We start from the raw sequence: 14,848 nt of genomic DNA on the forward strand, positions 1-14,848 counted from the left end.
AGGATCATTTATGGGGAGGTGGGGAATGCATGAATATATGGTAAACAAAGCTCCGGACTGGGAGTTAGGGGACACTGATTATTATGCTAATCCTGCTGCACTCAGGTTGTGTGACTGGGGCCAATCACAGCATTCCCAGGCTTCAGTTTCTTCAAGTTTGAAAATTAGAGTTAGGTAGATTGTATATTTATCTAAGGTGTCTTTCAGCTTGAAATGTCAGCTTTCGGTGTAGCTCTGGCAGCACACACATATCACCACCTTGCCATTCCCTGTAGCAGCTCTCTTTATTCTTGCTTTGGTTTCTGTGTTTGAACGATATTCCTCCCCAAGTCCTGGAGACAGCCAGGATTTCACAGTGTATAACCATTATTCATGGATTCAAGACCTTTCCCCTCCCTCTTTATTCTGTATCCAATCTCTTTTTCTCCTCTGAACACATGAAAACCTTCTTCATCCTTGTTCTTTGACTTTGATCAAGTCCATTTCTGCTTTGTCAGATCCTCCCAGGCCTAAGGTGAAATCTAGGTTCAGAGGCAACTATGCATGGAGGAAACTCGACTTGTCACATTGTATCAGCAAAAAACAACAGACGTGGGTTAGTTAACTAGAAACAAGTTTGTGGATATTTTCTGCATAAATCCAATCCTTGATAAAGTTATTTTTTTGTTGTTTATTTCTATGGTTTTGATAGATCTTTTTATGCTTACATTTCTTTATAGTTAAGTAAAAGTCATTTAGTATGTTTATATATATTCATGTGTATGCTTAATATTTTAAAATAATTTTTAAATAAATAATACAGAACGTATTATAAAATTCAAAAGGTGCAAAAGGCATACAATCCATCTCATCTACTGTCCACCCTGTTTCCTAGATACTTATTTTCCCTATTCAGAAGCAATCACTACCTATATCAGCAGTTTTTTTAAGTGAGAATGTCTAGAAATATTCTGCCCACACATAAGCATATACACATAAATATAGTCACAAATATATGTCTGTTATAGTTATTATTGCTGTTGTAATTATTTTGTTCCCTAATGGTATCATACTATGTAATAAAGCATTTTTCTCCATTTACCAACAAGTCTTGGCTCTGATTGCCACAGCAGCATTTGGAGAGCTTCCTGGTTTATTTTAACAGCTTCATAGTATTCCATTGTTTGGATGTATCAGAATGGACTTAATTAGTTCTCTATTGCTGTTGCAGTTAATATCCTTTTACTTTTCTTGTTTTGTGCATGTATGTAACCATCCACAGGACCAATTTCTAGAGATAGAGTTGCTGTGTCAAAGGACAGGTGCATGTGTGATCTTCTAAATAGATGGATACTTCTAAATTTCACCCTCCAAAAAATGATTGTCCCAATGTACATCCCCACAAGCAGTATAAAAGGGCATGTTTACCCAATACACAGTGAATTTTCAAACTTTTTGGGTTCTGCCAATTTGACAGATGAAAGATGGTATCTCACTATTGTTTTAAATTGCATTCTTTTATTGCCAGTGAGGCTGGCCATCTTTTCATGTGCTTAAAGACTATTTGTCTTTCCATTGTATTCATTATCAGTTAGTATCATCTGCCAGTGTTTCTATATAGGTATCATAAAGGTGAGTTTGACATGGGCTTTTTTGAATTATGTAAAATAAAGATCAAGTGATGATCGGAAATCAAGACAGAACGTTTTTAATCTTAAAACAATTAAAGAGAATTTGGAGGAATATTTAATGATCATTTTCCCTTCTGCATTTTATTCTCTATCTTCCTTTTTCTATCTACCTCTTCCCCCGTCTCTAAACTACTGGTAGAGAATTTAAATGTATATTTAGAGTATCTATTTACTGAGCACAATTTTGTGATCCCTTTCCTTATTTTGTTAAAAGAAAAATAATTAGATACTGTTTTATTTATTAAATGATAAATTAAAAATACAAACAATCTTTGTGTCAGAATGTTTAGTTGGAAGCAACAGAAACTGTGGATTTAAACACAAATGGGACAGCTCTAGAATCTGTGACAGGCATTTAACCAGGCTACTCATCCATGACTAGAGGGTAGAGTCATGTTACAGAATCATGAGTCTCTCACAGCTGTTGAGCGCTAGCCTCTGTGTCTTGATCTCTACCATTAACAGACCCCGGGGGTTGCTGGTGGCACAGTGGCTCCTGTTACCCCAGAAAATGGATGTGGCTGCTAGTGGCTCCTCTACCAGGAATTTAGAGCCATCCTTGCTTCTTTGGACCCATAGCTTCGGATTTAGTTAGTCCAGGCTCTGTCTGGTCTGTGGCCTGGGTCAGGTGTCTGTGCTCTGTCTGGAGGGAGGCTATGGAAACCAGTCTCATGCGTGTTCATCTTCTGTGGTCAGAGGCAGGCTCTGCCTCATACGATGGGGAGGCTCTGTAACTAGAAAGGTGTTTAGATTCTAGATGGCCAAAAAGATAGACATTTATCATCAGTGGTTCTCAGCTGATTTTCTCCTTCTCTGGGCAGAGGTCTTTAAAAGACTGCCTCTTGAGAATCAAGACCAATACTCTACTTCTTCTCTTGGCCTGAAATATTGAGGGCTTAGCAAGGAAATAATTGGTCCTCTCTTCACACTGCCTGACCAGAGTTTGGCTGGGACAGGAAATAGGATAGAAGTGATAAGATAGCTGCCAAAGCCAAAATTTATGCCTAAAGTACCAATTTTTAAACCTTTACAATACTCTGATTTTTAAATTTTACAGTCTCTTTCTATCTGCTTACTTCTTCTCAAAAATCATTTAACATGCTAACATATTCTAGAAGAAATAAATTTTTTTGTTTTTGTTTTTGTATTTTCTAGAATTACAACAATTAAGTTAGGGCTAGCCATAGGGAGACACATGGCCTAAAAAATGTTAATATAACTCCTTACCCCCAGACTAATTGTATTCATTTGTTAAGAGCTGCTGAAACAAAGTAGCATAAACTAGGTGGCTTAAACAACAGAAATTGAATGTCCCACAGTCTAGGAGACTAGAAGTCCAAGATCAGGGTGTCATCTGGGTTGGTTCTTTCTGCAGGCTGTGAGAGAAGCATTTGTTCCAGGTCTCTTTCCTTGGCTTGCGGATGGCTGTCTTCCCCTGGTGTCTACCCATCATCTTCCCTCTGTACGTGTCTGTGTCCAAATTCATTATTTTATAAGAACATCAGTCATATTGGATTAGAGCTCATCCACATGATCTCATTCTAACTTGCCTATCTCTATAAAGATCCTATCTCTAAATAAGGTCATATTCTGAAATACTACAGATTAGGACTTCAGCATATGAACTTTGAGAGGGGCACAATCAACATTAATCTTGTTGTTAATCTTAATAAAAATTTTGTGTTTAGGAGAGGAGGAGAGGAGACTGTAAAAGACTCTTTTGGCTGTATTGGCTTCTAATTGGGGAAGAAAGCAGTGCCAAAGGCCAGGAGTCTGAGATAATGGGATTTTCAAATGAGGGCAGGCCTGAGAAGGCTTCTCAGTACACAATCTATAGTAGTCATATTCTTTAAAGAAAAATTTGCAGACATGATCAAGGCAATTATATATATGTAGAGTTTGGTAGTTATATGTCCTGTACAAAGCACTAAACTTTTTTTTTTTTTTGAGAACTTAAAAAAGCACAACTTCTCTAATGTGCTCCAGGTGCTAAAACTTATTCTGGAAACAGTTCAACAATATTGCAATAGAACTTAATCCTACTAATTTCACTGAATTTTTCTTTGACTAGAGGAAATCATATACAAAAGCTCAAAACTCATGAGTATTTTCGTATGGATTCACCCAATCAAATGAAACCACCTTTTTTTGAGCACCTATATATAAAGCAAAATGTAATAAAGAGAAGTCCTAGCGTCAGAAAATTCTGATGGAAACGTCTCTACTCCATCAGCCTTCTCTACCTCAAAGGACTCAGAAACAATAGTATAAACTACTGACAGCTCCACGAGTCTAAGGTATTTTTATACAAAACTATGAGCAAGAGCCTGGCTTTTGCTTTTAGGTTACTGAGACATATGGCAAATTTTTTTTATTGGTCTCAAGTACCTCAGAATTAAAATGGAGACGATTGCTGAGATGTTGCAAAAAATTAAGAGTACAAACAATTACTGGCAAATTTTATTAAATAGCATGATTAAAATGACAGCCTTAAGATTATTAAAATAGACTGTAGTCTAAGAGTACACTTAGACTACACTTGCACTTAGTCTAAGTCTTTTTAGGTTCCTACTATATTCCATCTTGCATTTTGGCAAATTGCATATTTATTTTACAACTTTGGCAAATTTACATGTTTTCTACCATCCCCTGCCCTAAGGCCATGGGAAGCATGTGTTCTGTTCGGTTTCATTTTCTTTGGGGGCTTCTTCCTTGGCGTGGTGCTGAAAAAGGGATCACTATGGACATCATCTTTCAAATATTTGCATGTGAATGAGCAAAGCAACCACACGATGGCAGCATGTTAAAAGAATAAAGAGCTGTTCACTTGAAGCCATCCTTTTAATTTTTTTGACTCTATATGAACAAAGAGGAAAACCTCAAATCTACCTTAGTGAACCCCTTATTCTAGATGATACAGGAACTGAGGGTAAATGACGGTTTCCAGATCTCAAAAACAATAAGGAGCAAGAGAAGAGAGAGCTCTGAGTTCTGAGACTTCAAAGTTGAACCAGACAATCAGGCTGTGACTCATCCTTCAAACGGAATGGCTTTTGGTAACAAGCAAGGGAATTACTTGGCAAAGTGTACAAAGAAGAATGATAATTTATGGATCGTGCCTAATTTCACTGTCGAGTAGTTAAACAAGATGTTTGGGATTGCTCTGCTGATTAAATTAAAAAGCCTCTCAGTTATAGATATGTGTGTGTTACTTATTTTTGAATGAATCACCAAAATATTGCAATGATGAATTTGAACAACCTCCTTGCCTTGTCATCTGTGACTAAGGATTTTTATCTCATTAGCAAACAAATTAGTCCACATTTGTTGAAAATCTCCAGCTGCATGATAATTGCCTAGGAATGAGAGAGAGAGTGAGAGAGAGGCTCTGGTGTTGGAAATGTCTAGGTATGATTAACAGTGTCATCGGACATGTCTTTCTGTTTCAAACCCTTGGTTCTGTTTTCTTATGCATTGGCTTCATTTTCAACCTTTCAGGCCTTCTTATGTGATGGTGAACATCACTCCAGGTTGTGTTTAGCTAGAGGTTTAGCTACTTCGAGAAGAGTTCTCTTCCCCAGTGGTTTCAGCAAAAGTTCTGGGCTGGCTCCCATTGGCCAGGCTTGAGTCACCTATAAACTCCTGAGCCAATCACGGTGCCAGAGAGAAAAGGCCTGCTCTGGCTTGCTAGGTCAGTCACAGGCACATGGCTGGACCCAGACTTGAGTCACTGTTCTCCTCACTGACAACATGGACTGAGAATGCAAGAACAGAGGTTTCCCAAAAGAAAGTCAGGATTCTGTTACCAAAATAAGGGGGAAGGAATGTTAGCTAGGCAGAAACAATAGCTGTCCACTAAAAGAAATTTAAAAGATGTAGTCCCTGCCCTCAAGAACTTAATAAACTTGAATCCTGAGCTGAAGAATTATTATCAACATTATGTTTGAGGGGGGAGTACAGCTCAGTGGTAGAGTGTGTGTTTAGCATGCATGAGGTCCTGGGTTCAATTCCCAGTACCTCCGTTAAAAATAAATAAATAAAAATAAGCCTAATTACACCTGCCCCCAAAAGACAATGTAAATAAATAAATGTATTTTTTTAAATTATGTTTAAAATTGCTTTAGAGTTTCTAAAGTACTTATTTCATGTAATTCTTACAAGGAGAGTTTCATGTCAGTCCTATTTTGTAATTAAGGGCAAAGAGAATCATAGACATTAAATTATTTGCTTAACTTCTGCTTATCTTGCCTAACATGAACTTATACCAAAGCTGAAACTCATATTCATATTTCCCAAATGTCAGTAATTCTACCTACGTACAACAGCATGGAATGCTTCTGAGTATTTATTTGTAAGTAAGAAATATGTTTATATTATATGATCTAATGTGCAATAATCAAGCTGTGTTTGACATGAGAAAAATCACCTAACACAGTGTCTTTCAAATTGTAATCTTCCCACGGAGTAATTTCCTGGGGTGTTTGTTATAAATATAAATTCCAGGGTTTCTTTCTTCCGGCTTTCTGAATCAGCATCTCCAGAGATGGGGTCCCAGAAATTAGTATTTTTAAACAAGAGAATCATCTGATTTTTATGCACCACAATGTTTAAGAATCTCTGACTTAACATACTTAATTGCTTGCAGCCTTAGAGAGCTGATATTTATGGAAAATAAATCAGAAATACACAAAATTCCTCTCAGTCCCTCCTTTGGGTTTTGCCTTTAGTCTGGTCATGCTTCCTTTTTTATTCTTTTCCCTTCCCTCTAAGTTAAAATACTCATAAACAGAAAGGCTAAGTATCATGCCATCATTCCACCCAATTTGTGACATGACAAATTAATCAGTGAATGGGGATATCTGTTTTCACAGCAAATACCATAAAATAAAATTTTGGAATTAGCAAGGACTTTAGCTGAACTACTCTTCTGCTCAGATAAGGAAACTGATTTGCAGAAAACTAAAGTGACTTGCTTAGCTAGGCAATTAGTATGGATGGCCCTTTTGAAACTATTCATTTTTAAATGACTATTTCATTTGGGAAAATGGTCATAAAAGTCAGTTAGCATTTAGAATTAAAACCCAGCTTTAGTTACATTTAATTGTGTGCACACTAGAGCATAGAATTCAATTTCAGAATCCTGCACCATATTTTATGACTTGTCTTTATTAATAGTTATTGGACATTTGCTATCCCTCTGCATGTATTCCTCATTTAATTTCCACAATGATAGGAGTAAGTACTAGTGTTCCCATTTTATAAATGAGGAAGCCAGGGCATGTGCAGATTAGGTAGCTCACCCTGGACCAATATTTCTAATATTTCTAAAATTTTATGTGCAAAAGCATCACCTGGGATTCTGATTAATAAACACATTCTGATTCAGTGGGTCTTGGGTGGGACCTGAGATTCTGCATCTTAATCAGCTCACAGGTGAAGGCCAATATTGTTGGCTGGCTGATCATACATGGAGCAGCAACGTCTTAGATCACGAAACGGCATGTGGCAGGCAGGCAGACAATGTCTTAACCTTGGCTATTTGACACCAAAGCTCATTGCATTTAACTCCTATACAGAGTATGTGTTGACCTTAGTCTTTATTACATTATAATTTACATCCTATGGGTAGAAGAGAGAGGTCAGTTCTCATTGCACAAACATTTGTGATGTAACTCTACCCTTAAGGAATATGCAGGGAAACAAAGGGACCATCCTCACCCCAGACCATCTCTTCTATACTTGAATCTTCTGGGGCCACTGCTCTCCAGAGGGAAGGAACAAGTAGGGTGGCAGCTGCCACTTCACTTATACTTTTGAGTCACAGGGTTTCTCCTGCTCAGTGAGTGGAACCACTCAACTCTGATTTATCCTTTCCTGCCCAAATATATATATATAGTCAAATGACAAACCAAAACAACTTAGTAAAGAATTTGATGTCTTTTATTCAAGGGAAGCAATCCATGGATTTGGGGAGTATGGTACCTCACTAGCAGTTCCTGAGGGATTTGGGGCAAGAGCAAGTTTTTATAGAGCATTGGAAGAAGGAATTCAGAAACAGGAGGTTGGGGATTTCCTGGCAAGGCCAGCAGGCCCTATTTTCTTAGCTGAGCTTGCTAAAGCTGAGTTGCAGGATGGTGATCATCATACGCAGGGTTTCCTTGACAGGGGTTTTCCTTAAGTGCAGGTTCACTTAGGTTTAGATTTGTGACATGGGCCGGGCCCCTGGGGTGACCTCCGTTTTGTGGGTCCGGAGGCACAAATCACTTCGTTTCTATGTATTGAATTTATGTATGACACTTGCTTCATGATTTCTAGCTTACTTTAACTTTGCTTTCCACTTTTCCTTGGTGTTCACAGTTCGTTTTCTTCTGATTCATCTTTTAATCCTATCTTTTATCTTACGTTTTTGAGCAAAACCACCTCCTTACTATTATACAACTTTAATTCTAACTGTTACTAAAAATGTAGAAGATTCTAGTTAGTCACCTTTTATATTTATTACTTTGGTAAAAACAGCTTTTTTTCCTGTTTTATTTTCCTTCCTGTGAGGTAGTTTGACTTGGGTTGTTCAAACTGAGGGACAAGGGAAATAAATCTGGGTGTTCAGCATGAAAAGAGCTAATGAAACAGCTCTTTTTAGGGAAAGGGGGCTTTTTGTCCTTCCTAGGTTATTCTTCATGTCTGTTTGATATCTCTGTTCTCTGGTTCTTATCTTTAAAAGACAGCTGCTTTACCCCAGGCATAAATCAGAGGAGAAAAACCAGCTACCCAGTGAAGCTGGGGCCTGGAGGGAGGATGAACGGGAAGAGGCATCCGCAGAAGGTAGGGGCGGAGAAGCAGGGGCCCCTGGACGGTACGCCCTCAGGGGGCCAAACACGGCAAACAGACGTCCACTACCCAACCACTCCCGCCAGCGCGCAGGCAGAACAGAGACGCCAACTGGGGAAGAAAGAGGTGAAGGCTTTGATGTCTCAGAAGCAGAAAAGAAGACCCCAGACGAGTGATATGTATGCCTTGGGAGCAAATCTGCCCCGGAAGAATAAGGTGCACACTCGGGATTCGTGGCACACATGGGAGGTAAGGGCTCAATTCCAGAACACAGGACCGAACCGGAAACGAGGGAGAAACGCTGTCAATCGTAAATGACAGTTACATAAAACAGAGACCACACTGTGTTTTTCCACAATGCTCCAGGTTTAAGAGTGTATAGATGAAATATTTCAGTTTTCTTGGAAAATATATTGAAGATAGATTTATTCAAGATTATATGCATCAAAAAATTTTCAAAATTTATATGTACACACAAATTTGGACTTCCTGAATTAACCTGTTAATTTATTTGAAAGCAAGCAAACACATAAAGAACTCGCAAAACAAAAACTCATTAAAATTTAGTTGATTATTTGATATCGGAGAGCTAGATTTACATTTTTCCACTTTTTAGTCAGCTGCTAGAAATCAAATATGTACAGTCTAATTTATACAAACTTAGCTGGAAAATTAGAGGACTAGTATAAATTTCAGTTAATGTATAAAAATTCAGTTAACCTCTATCTTGAAAATTTGTTTGGTACCGAAAATTTAGAGCTTAAAAAAAATTGGAACTGTGAGAAGAATAAAAATCTACTATTAGACTTGCTTGCAATTAGTGTTCTCAGCTCACTAATATTTTGACATACTGTTACCCTGAGGTATTAGTGGATTATTTAACCACAGGTAAATAAAAGTGATGGGGGCTGCAGAGGTGTTGGAGGAGGGAATGCCAGAAGTTTTGTGATGGGAAAGCAAAGAAAACGTATTTATGAATAGATGAAAAAGTGCAAATTCATTCTTATTTTAGACATCTACTGTAGCTAGAAATACTTTATTTTTTTTTTTTTATTTTTACTTTTGTGTTTATCCACTGTTTTTATTTCTTTTTAGCAAGACCTTCGGTCAGTTTACTCATAACATACTGCTGGATATGGAGGTCTGTTGCTTTTATTTTTAATTTCATTATAATCAAGATCGTTCATGAATATTTTGTATTTTTATATAAGTTTAGAGATCAGGGCCATGTGGAATGAACTTTAAATAAGTGCAAAATTTTACTTAAACTTTTTTCCTTTTTTTAAAAAAAATGAATTTTAGCTATTTTACAATGTTGTATTAGTTTCTGTACAGCATAGTGATTCAATTATATATACACAGATATATATATATATATGTATATGTACACACACACACGCACACATATAGAAATACAACTTCAGGATCTTTAATGATACAGGTCTCGATTTGTATTACTCCTCACAGCTCCATTTAAATCTACCACTCTGCCTCTCTGCATTTCTTTTGTCTTAGTTGATAGACATTGCACACTTGATAATCCCTAAAGCAAGAAACCAGAAGGATGTTTAGAGAGCATAAAACTTCAGCTCCCAGCTGTGAACTCACACACACACACACACACACACACACACACACACACCAGAAACCAAAGGAAGTTAGGGAGAACCTGTAATGTACTCACAAGAAGAAAAGCTATGGAATATGTTAATGTAGGACTCAGTTGTATGGAATATTCTTGAACAGAAACTATTGTAATTTATATGAAGATTATAAGACTATAGATATACCCTCACATATCATGTTTTTAAAAATTAGTTTAAAAAAAAAACTTTTACACCATATGCATATGGTGCAAAATTCAAGGATTGCGTAGTAAGAGGCAGCCTACAACTCCCTAGCACTGGCTCCTACCCGTGACTCCTAACCCACTCCCCAAAGCCTCCTCGTCAGACACAACCACTGTTATCATATCTTGTGTATTGTCCAGAGATATTATGTGGAAGATTTTAAACTCTCTCTTCTATCCATTAGTTGAAACATAAGTAAGAAGTTCAGTTTTCCATTGACTTACAATCTAGTCTTTGATTCTGACCTGAAAACGACTTCTATGGATCAGTCCAGATCACTGAGAACTTGCTGGATATACCAGGAGTGGACCTGATCCTGCCTCGGGAGAGGGCTCTTTTCTCTAACGACAAGATAAGTAGATGATTCCTAGGAAGCTGTCCTCCCTTAATTGGCCTATTTCATTAATTCATTGCTGAGTAATTACAGCTGAACCCAAATGAAAACGTAAAATGGCTGTGATTTACTTGTACAGATTGAATGGTATGGGTGGCCTGGACTGTGAAAAGAAACAGATTACTCTTTGTTTTTTGTTGTTACATCCAAGCTTTCCTATCTGCTTTGGGTGAATTATCACCAGCCACATGAAAATTCACTGATGAAAAAAAAAAGACTGGGAGAAACTACACATTTCCCTCTTGTGCACAGTGCTGATAAATTTATATTGTCTGTATAAAATACTATCTTGTCTTGTATCTAGTCTGTATAAAATACCAATTGTTAATAATTCAGCAGTAGATCTTTTGAGTTCTCAGCACTTTAAAATTGATATTGTCACCAAAATACCTATGATTTGCCACTATTTAAAACTGACCAGAATGGTACAGCAAAAAGTTCTCATCAAAATATCCATGGCTCTTGGCATTTATAGCTGAGTTAACTAAATGCCAGCACGGTGTTAGTCCTCATTGCTATAAATGTGAGATTAAATCGGAACAATTGTGACAAACATGCCACGATGACAATGAATGATGAAACACTCTGCTCAAACCTGAATTGGTCCATGTAGCAGCCGGCAGGTGGGCTGCTGGGTGCAAGTAGGACTCTGTAGCTAGCAGCACCGTTTAATTTTGGCAGAACAGTTACACAGGGATGGTATTCAAGATGGGACTGTCGTATCTCGGAAAGTATTCTAATAGTATTGCTAACTGTGACTCGTTATATCCTTAGTATGTGCCAGTAGGAAGTCACAAGCATCTAAACTTGTTCAATACTTATTTTCCTAGGTCAACCCATCAAAGAAATATTCATTTGTCATTACTGATAAATTAAATTGGAGTCTCTGAAGATAAAGTGATATTTTTCTTCTTTTTAAACTCAATTTTTATTTTCAAATCGATACAGAAACACAGTTTCATAAAAAATCAACTTTTTATGAGGCTTATAATTCAAAAACAGCACTCCTCTCCCTCTTCCTTCTGATTATTGCTCTTCAGAAGCCACTTTCAACTTTTAGATTTTTTTCTGCTGTTTACCACTGTATTTCTAAATAACAGTCATTTAAGGCTATTTTGTTCAATTTATACACTATTGATCAATTCCTGTTCCTAACCCCCGCCCTCCTGCCCCTCAAACACAAAGTTACACTTTCTTCTTTCTAATATAACTACAGCTTCATCTTTGACTAAATCAATATTCAGTTTTCATTATTACAGCCATTTAAATATTTATCACAGCTGACCCCTGTAGTCTATTGTAGGGGAAGAAAAACTTTTCCTTGACCCTTTTAAAGTCCTTGGTTGAGTCTGAAAATTAAACTCACAAAGATAGACTAATAGGAGAAAAAGCATGCAAATGTATTACATGTTACCTGACATGGGAGCCTTCAAAAGGAAATAAAGACCTGAAGAAATGGTTAAACCTGAGTGTTTGGATGCTGGGTCTGATGAAGAGTAGACAGTGGTGGGGAAGCATGAGAGGACAGAGGGTGGGGGTAAGTGTAGTAACTGGGGGAAACTGAGCCGACCTGTTCACTTGGATTCTGGGTCTCAGAGACAAGGATGCTCCTTTCCTGCAGGCATAGGGAGGGCGCCTCCCACATGGGGGTCTCATCACCTGCTTCAGCAGAGAAGGGCCGGGGAACGTCAAAGAGACTGTCCTGCTTCTTCTGTTTTCTCAGACTTTTTTAGCTTAAAATATTCAATATGCCCAGGTGCCATATTTTGGGGTACCCTGTCCTGAACTCCATCAATATCATGATTATAATTCCTTTCTCCCACAACTTTGTTGTCTAGGTAGTTATAATTCCATCTTTTTTCCCTTTTTGGCTTAGTTCTCCATATGCCCATGTCTAATTCATCCTGTGCGTCTTCACAAAGTATTACCTTCCTCTGAATATAGTCGAACACTTTGGATAACCTCTCAGTTTCCCCATCCTCCTGGAGACACACTTTCCATTCTGCTGCTCCAACTTGACCTCTCCACCTGCCTCTCAGTGGCCTTCCTGGGATTTCTCATCACATCATCCTGGAAATTCCCTCCGCCTTCCTCCTGGCCTGGAGCTTTCATTCTCAGCCCCTGAGACATCCTCCTTCTGGGCTTACTCTCCTGTTCTGGGAGAGCACATCCTCTAGCAGCTGCCTACGTGGTTGCATGAGAGGTAGACTTCCAGACCTCTGAATATCTGAAAATGAAAGGGTCCTAATTCTTCCATCACACTTGTTTTATATTTAGACTTGGTGTAGAATTCTAGGTTTCAAATAATTTATTCTTAAAATTTGAAGAGATTGTTCTAGTGTGCTTCAGGTAACAGCTTTGGGGCTGAGACATCTGGTGTACTGTGATTCATGCTTCTTGGTATGTGACCTTCTTTTCTTATTTACTTTCTTCCCTTTTTTGTCTCCTCTCCTCTTTTCTTTTCTCTTCTTTTCGTTACATCCCCCTCTGCCCTCAGAAATTTTTAGATTCTTCTTTTCTGTAGCCACTGTTCTGAAGTTTCTCAGTGATTTATGTATTTATGTAATTTTTTTCCTTTCCCTTAGAGCTAGACACCTTCTTTCATCACAGTGTGACCTTTCAGTCTGGAAACTCCTGTCATTTCAGATTTGGGAAATTTTCTTGGATCACTTACTCATACTTTTCTCCTTTTCATATTCTCTTATTTCTTTATGGAATGCCTATTATTTGGACATCAGATTTCCTGGAAAGACACTCTAATTCTCTTTTATCTTTTTGTTTTCCTATCTTCTCTCTCTCATTGGTTTCCTGCCAACTTAATGGGGTTTCAGGAGGGAGCATACATGATTATATATTTATTGCTTGATATTTAACCATGAATCTGACAATTAGGAAGGAGCTGAAGTTTTGCAGAAAACGAACTGCTCTTTAAGAACTAGTGGCCAAGCATTAGTGGCTGGTAATTAAACAGGCAACGGATATGGGATTACCCTTTTCATCATTCAAATATGAAATTAAAATATGAAATTGCCTTACATGAAAGCACCTTTGAAGCTGCCTGACTAAATACCTATTAAATAGTCCAGAAATGCACCCACATAGTTTAAGATAGGGAAATGATTTCAATCCCCAAGGGAGAGAACAATAAATAAATCCCTTGTATGAAATCTCTACCTTGTCCCTAACATTAAACTGGTCTCAAGTATAAGTGTCACTCCCTTGTAAAAGTACCCAACAGACAAAATACAAACATGCTGGTTTTGGTAAGATGAGGCTGGAAAAATATGAAATACAGACATGTCCTTTTTACTACTGAACCGATTTTAAAAATACGATGGTCACTAGAATTACTTAATTGATAGGAGAAGAAAATGCCAAATTTCATCCTAGTTTGGACTTATGTTTTTAGCCTTCTTTCTGTACAATTATGATTGAAGGGGCACTCATGAATGAATGCTCCTGTAACTGGCTGTTGGATTTCTCTTTTAGCTAACAGGGGTTTTCAACATTCCTGGTATGTTCCCCTAAGCTTTCACTCCCCCGATGTTAACCAGGACCAGGCTTCTCTGCCACACAGACACACACGTGGGTTACAGACGCTGTTATCAGCTTCCTCTTCCAACAGGAAGACCACATCTGTCACTCAGGAAGTCTGTGCAGAACACCTCCCATTACTCCCGGGCTGAACACTCTCAGGAAGGGTGAATACATAGGATCACGTAGGAGACAGGGCAGCAGCCAGGAGAGAAGGAGGCACACACTTCATTGGAGAAGCTGCACGTCCCCAGGATCTTGTCTTTTAACTCCAGAGTATCTTTTCCCTCCCATTTACCTGCTGATTGGTTCCTTACTAGAGTCGAGGATGTGAAAGGTAGTAGGATGTGAGTAAGGGGTTAACAGCAGGTTAGGGCTGATCCAGGCCCGCCGAGGGATGTCTTCTCACAGCACCATTTCCTCGGCCACGGCAGAGTTAACACAAAATGTGGACTGTTGTGTCTGTCTTGCCTTATTTACCCTTGGTCTGTGCAGCTGCACCTGGGCAGGGGGTTCTGTGCTTTGGGCGGCAGACTTTAGGCTGATGTGACTGGAACAGTTTAAAAGGTGGG

General features: G+C 38.2%; 1 protein-coding gene across 1 annotated transcript in view; it reads left to right on the forward strand.

The window, feature by feature from the left end:
• The window catches only part of LOC102517997, a 47,215-nt gene that overhangs the window by 19,235 nt on the left and 13,132 nt on the right, over nt 1–14,848 (forward strand). Inside the window, exon 2 of the mRNA XM_032460554.1 lies at nt 8,392–8,747. Within this exon, the coding sequence (XP_032316445.1) occupies nt 8,466–8,747 (282 nt within the window). The 5' untranslated portion in view covers nt 8,392–8,465. The remainder of the gene's footprint in view (nt 1–8,391; nt 8,748–14,848) is intronic.

The sequence above is a fragment of the Camelus ferus genome, chromosome 2 (assembly GCF_009834535.1).
Source record: "Camelus ferus isolate YT-003-E chromosome 2, BCGSAC_Cfer_1.0, whole genome shotgun sequence".
NCBI lineage: Eukaryota > Metazoa > Chordata > Mammalia > Artiodactyla > Camelidae > Camelus > Camelus ferus.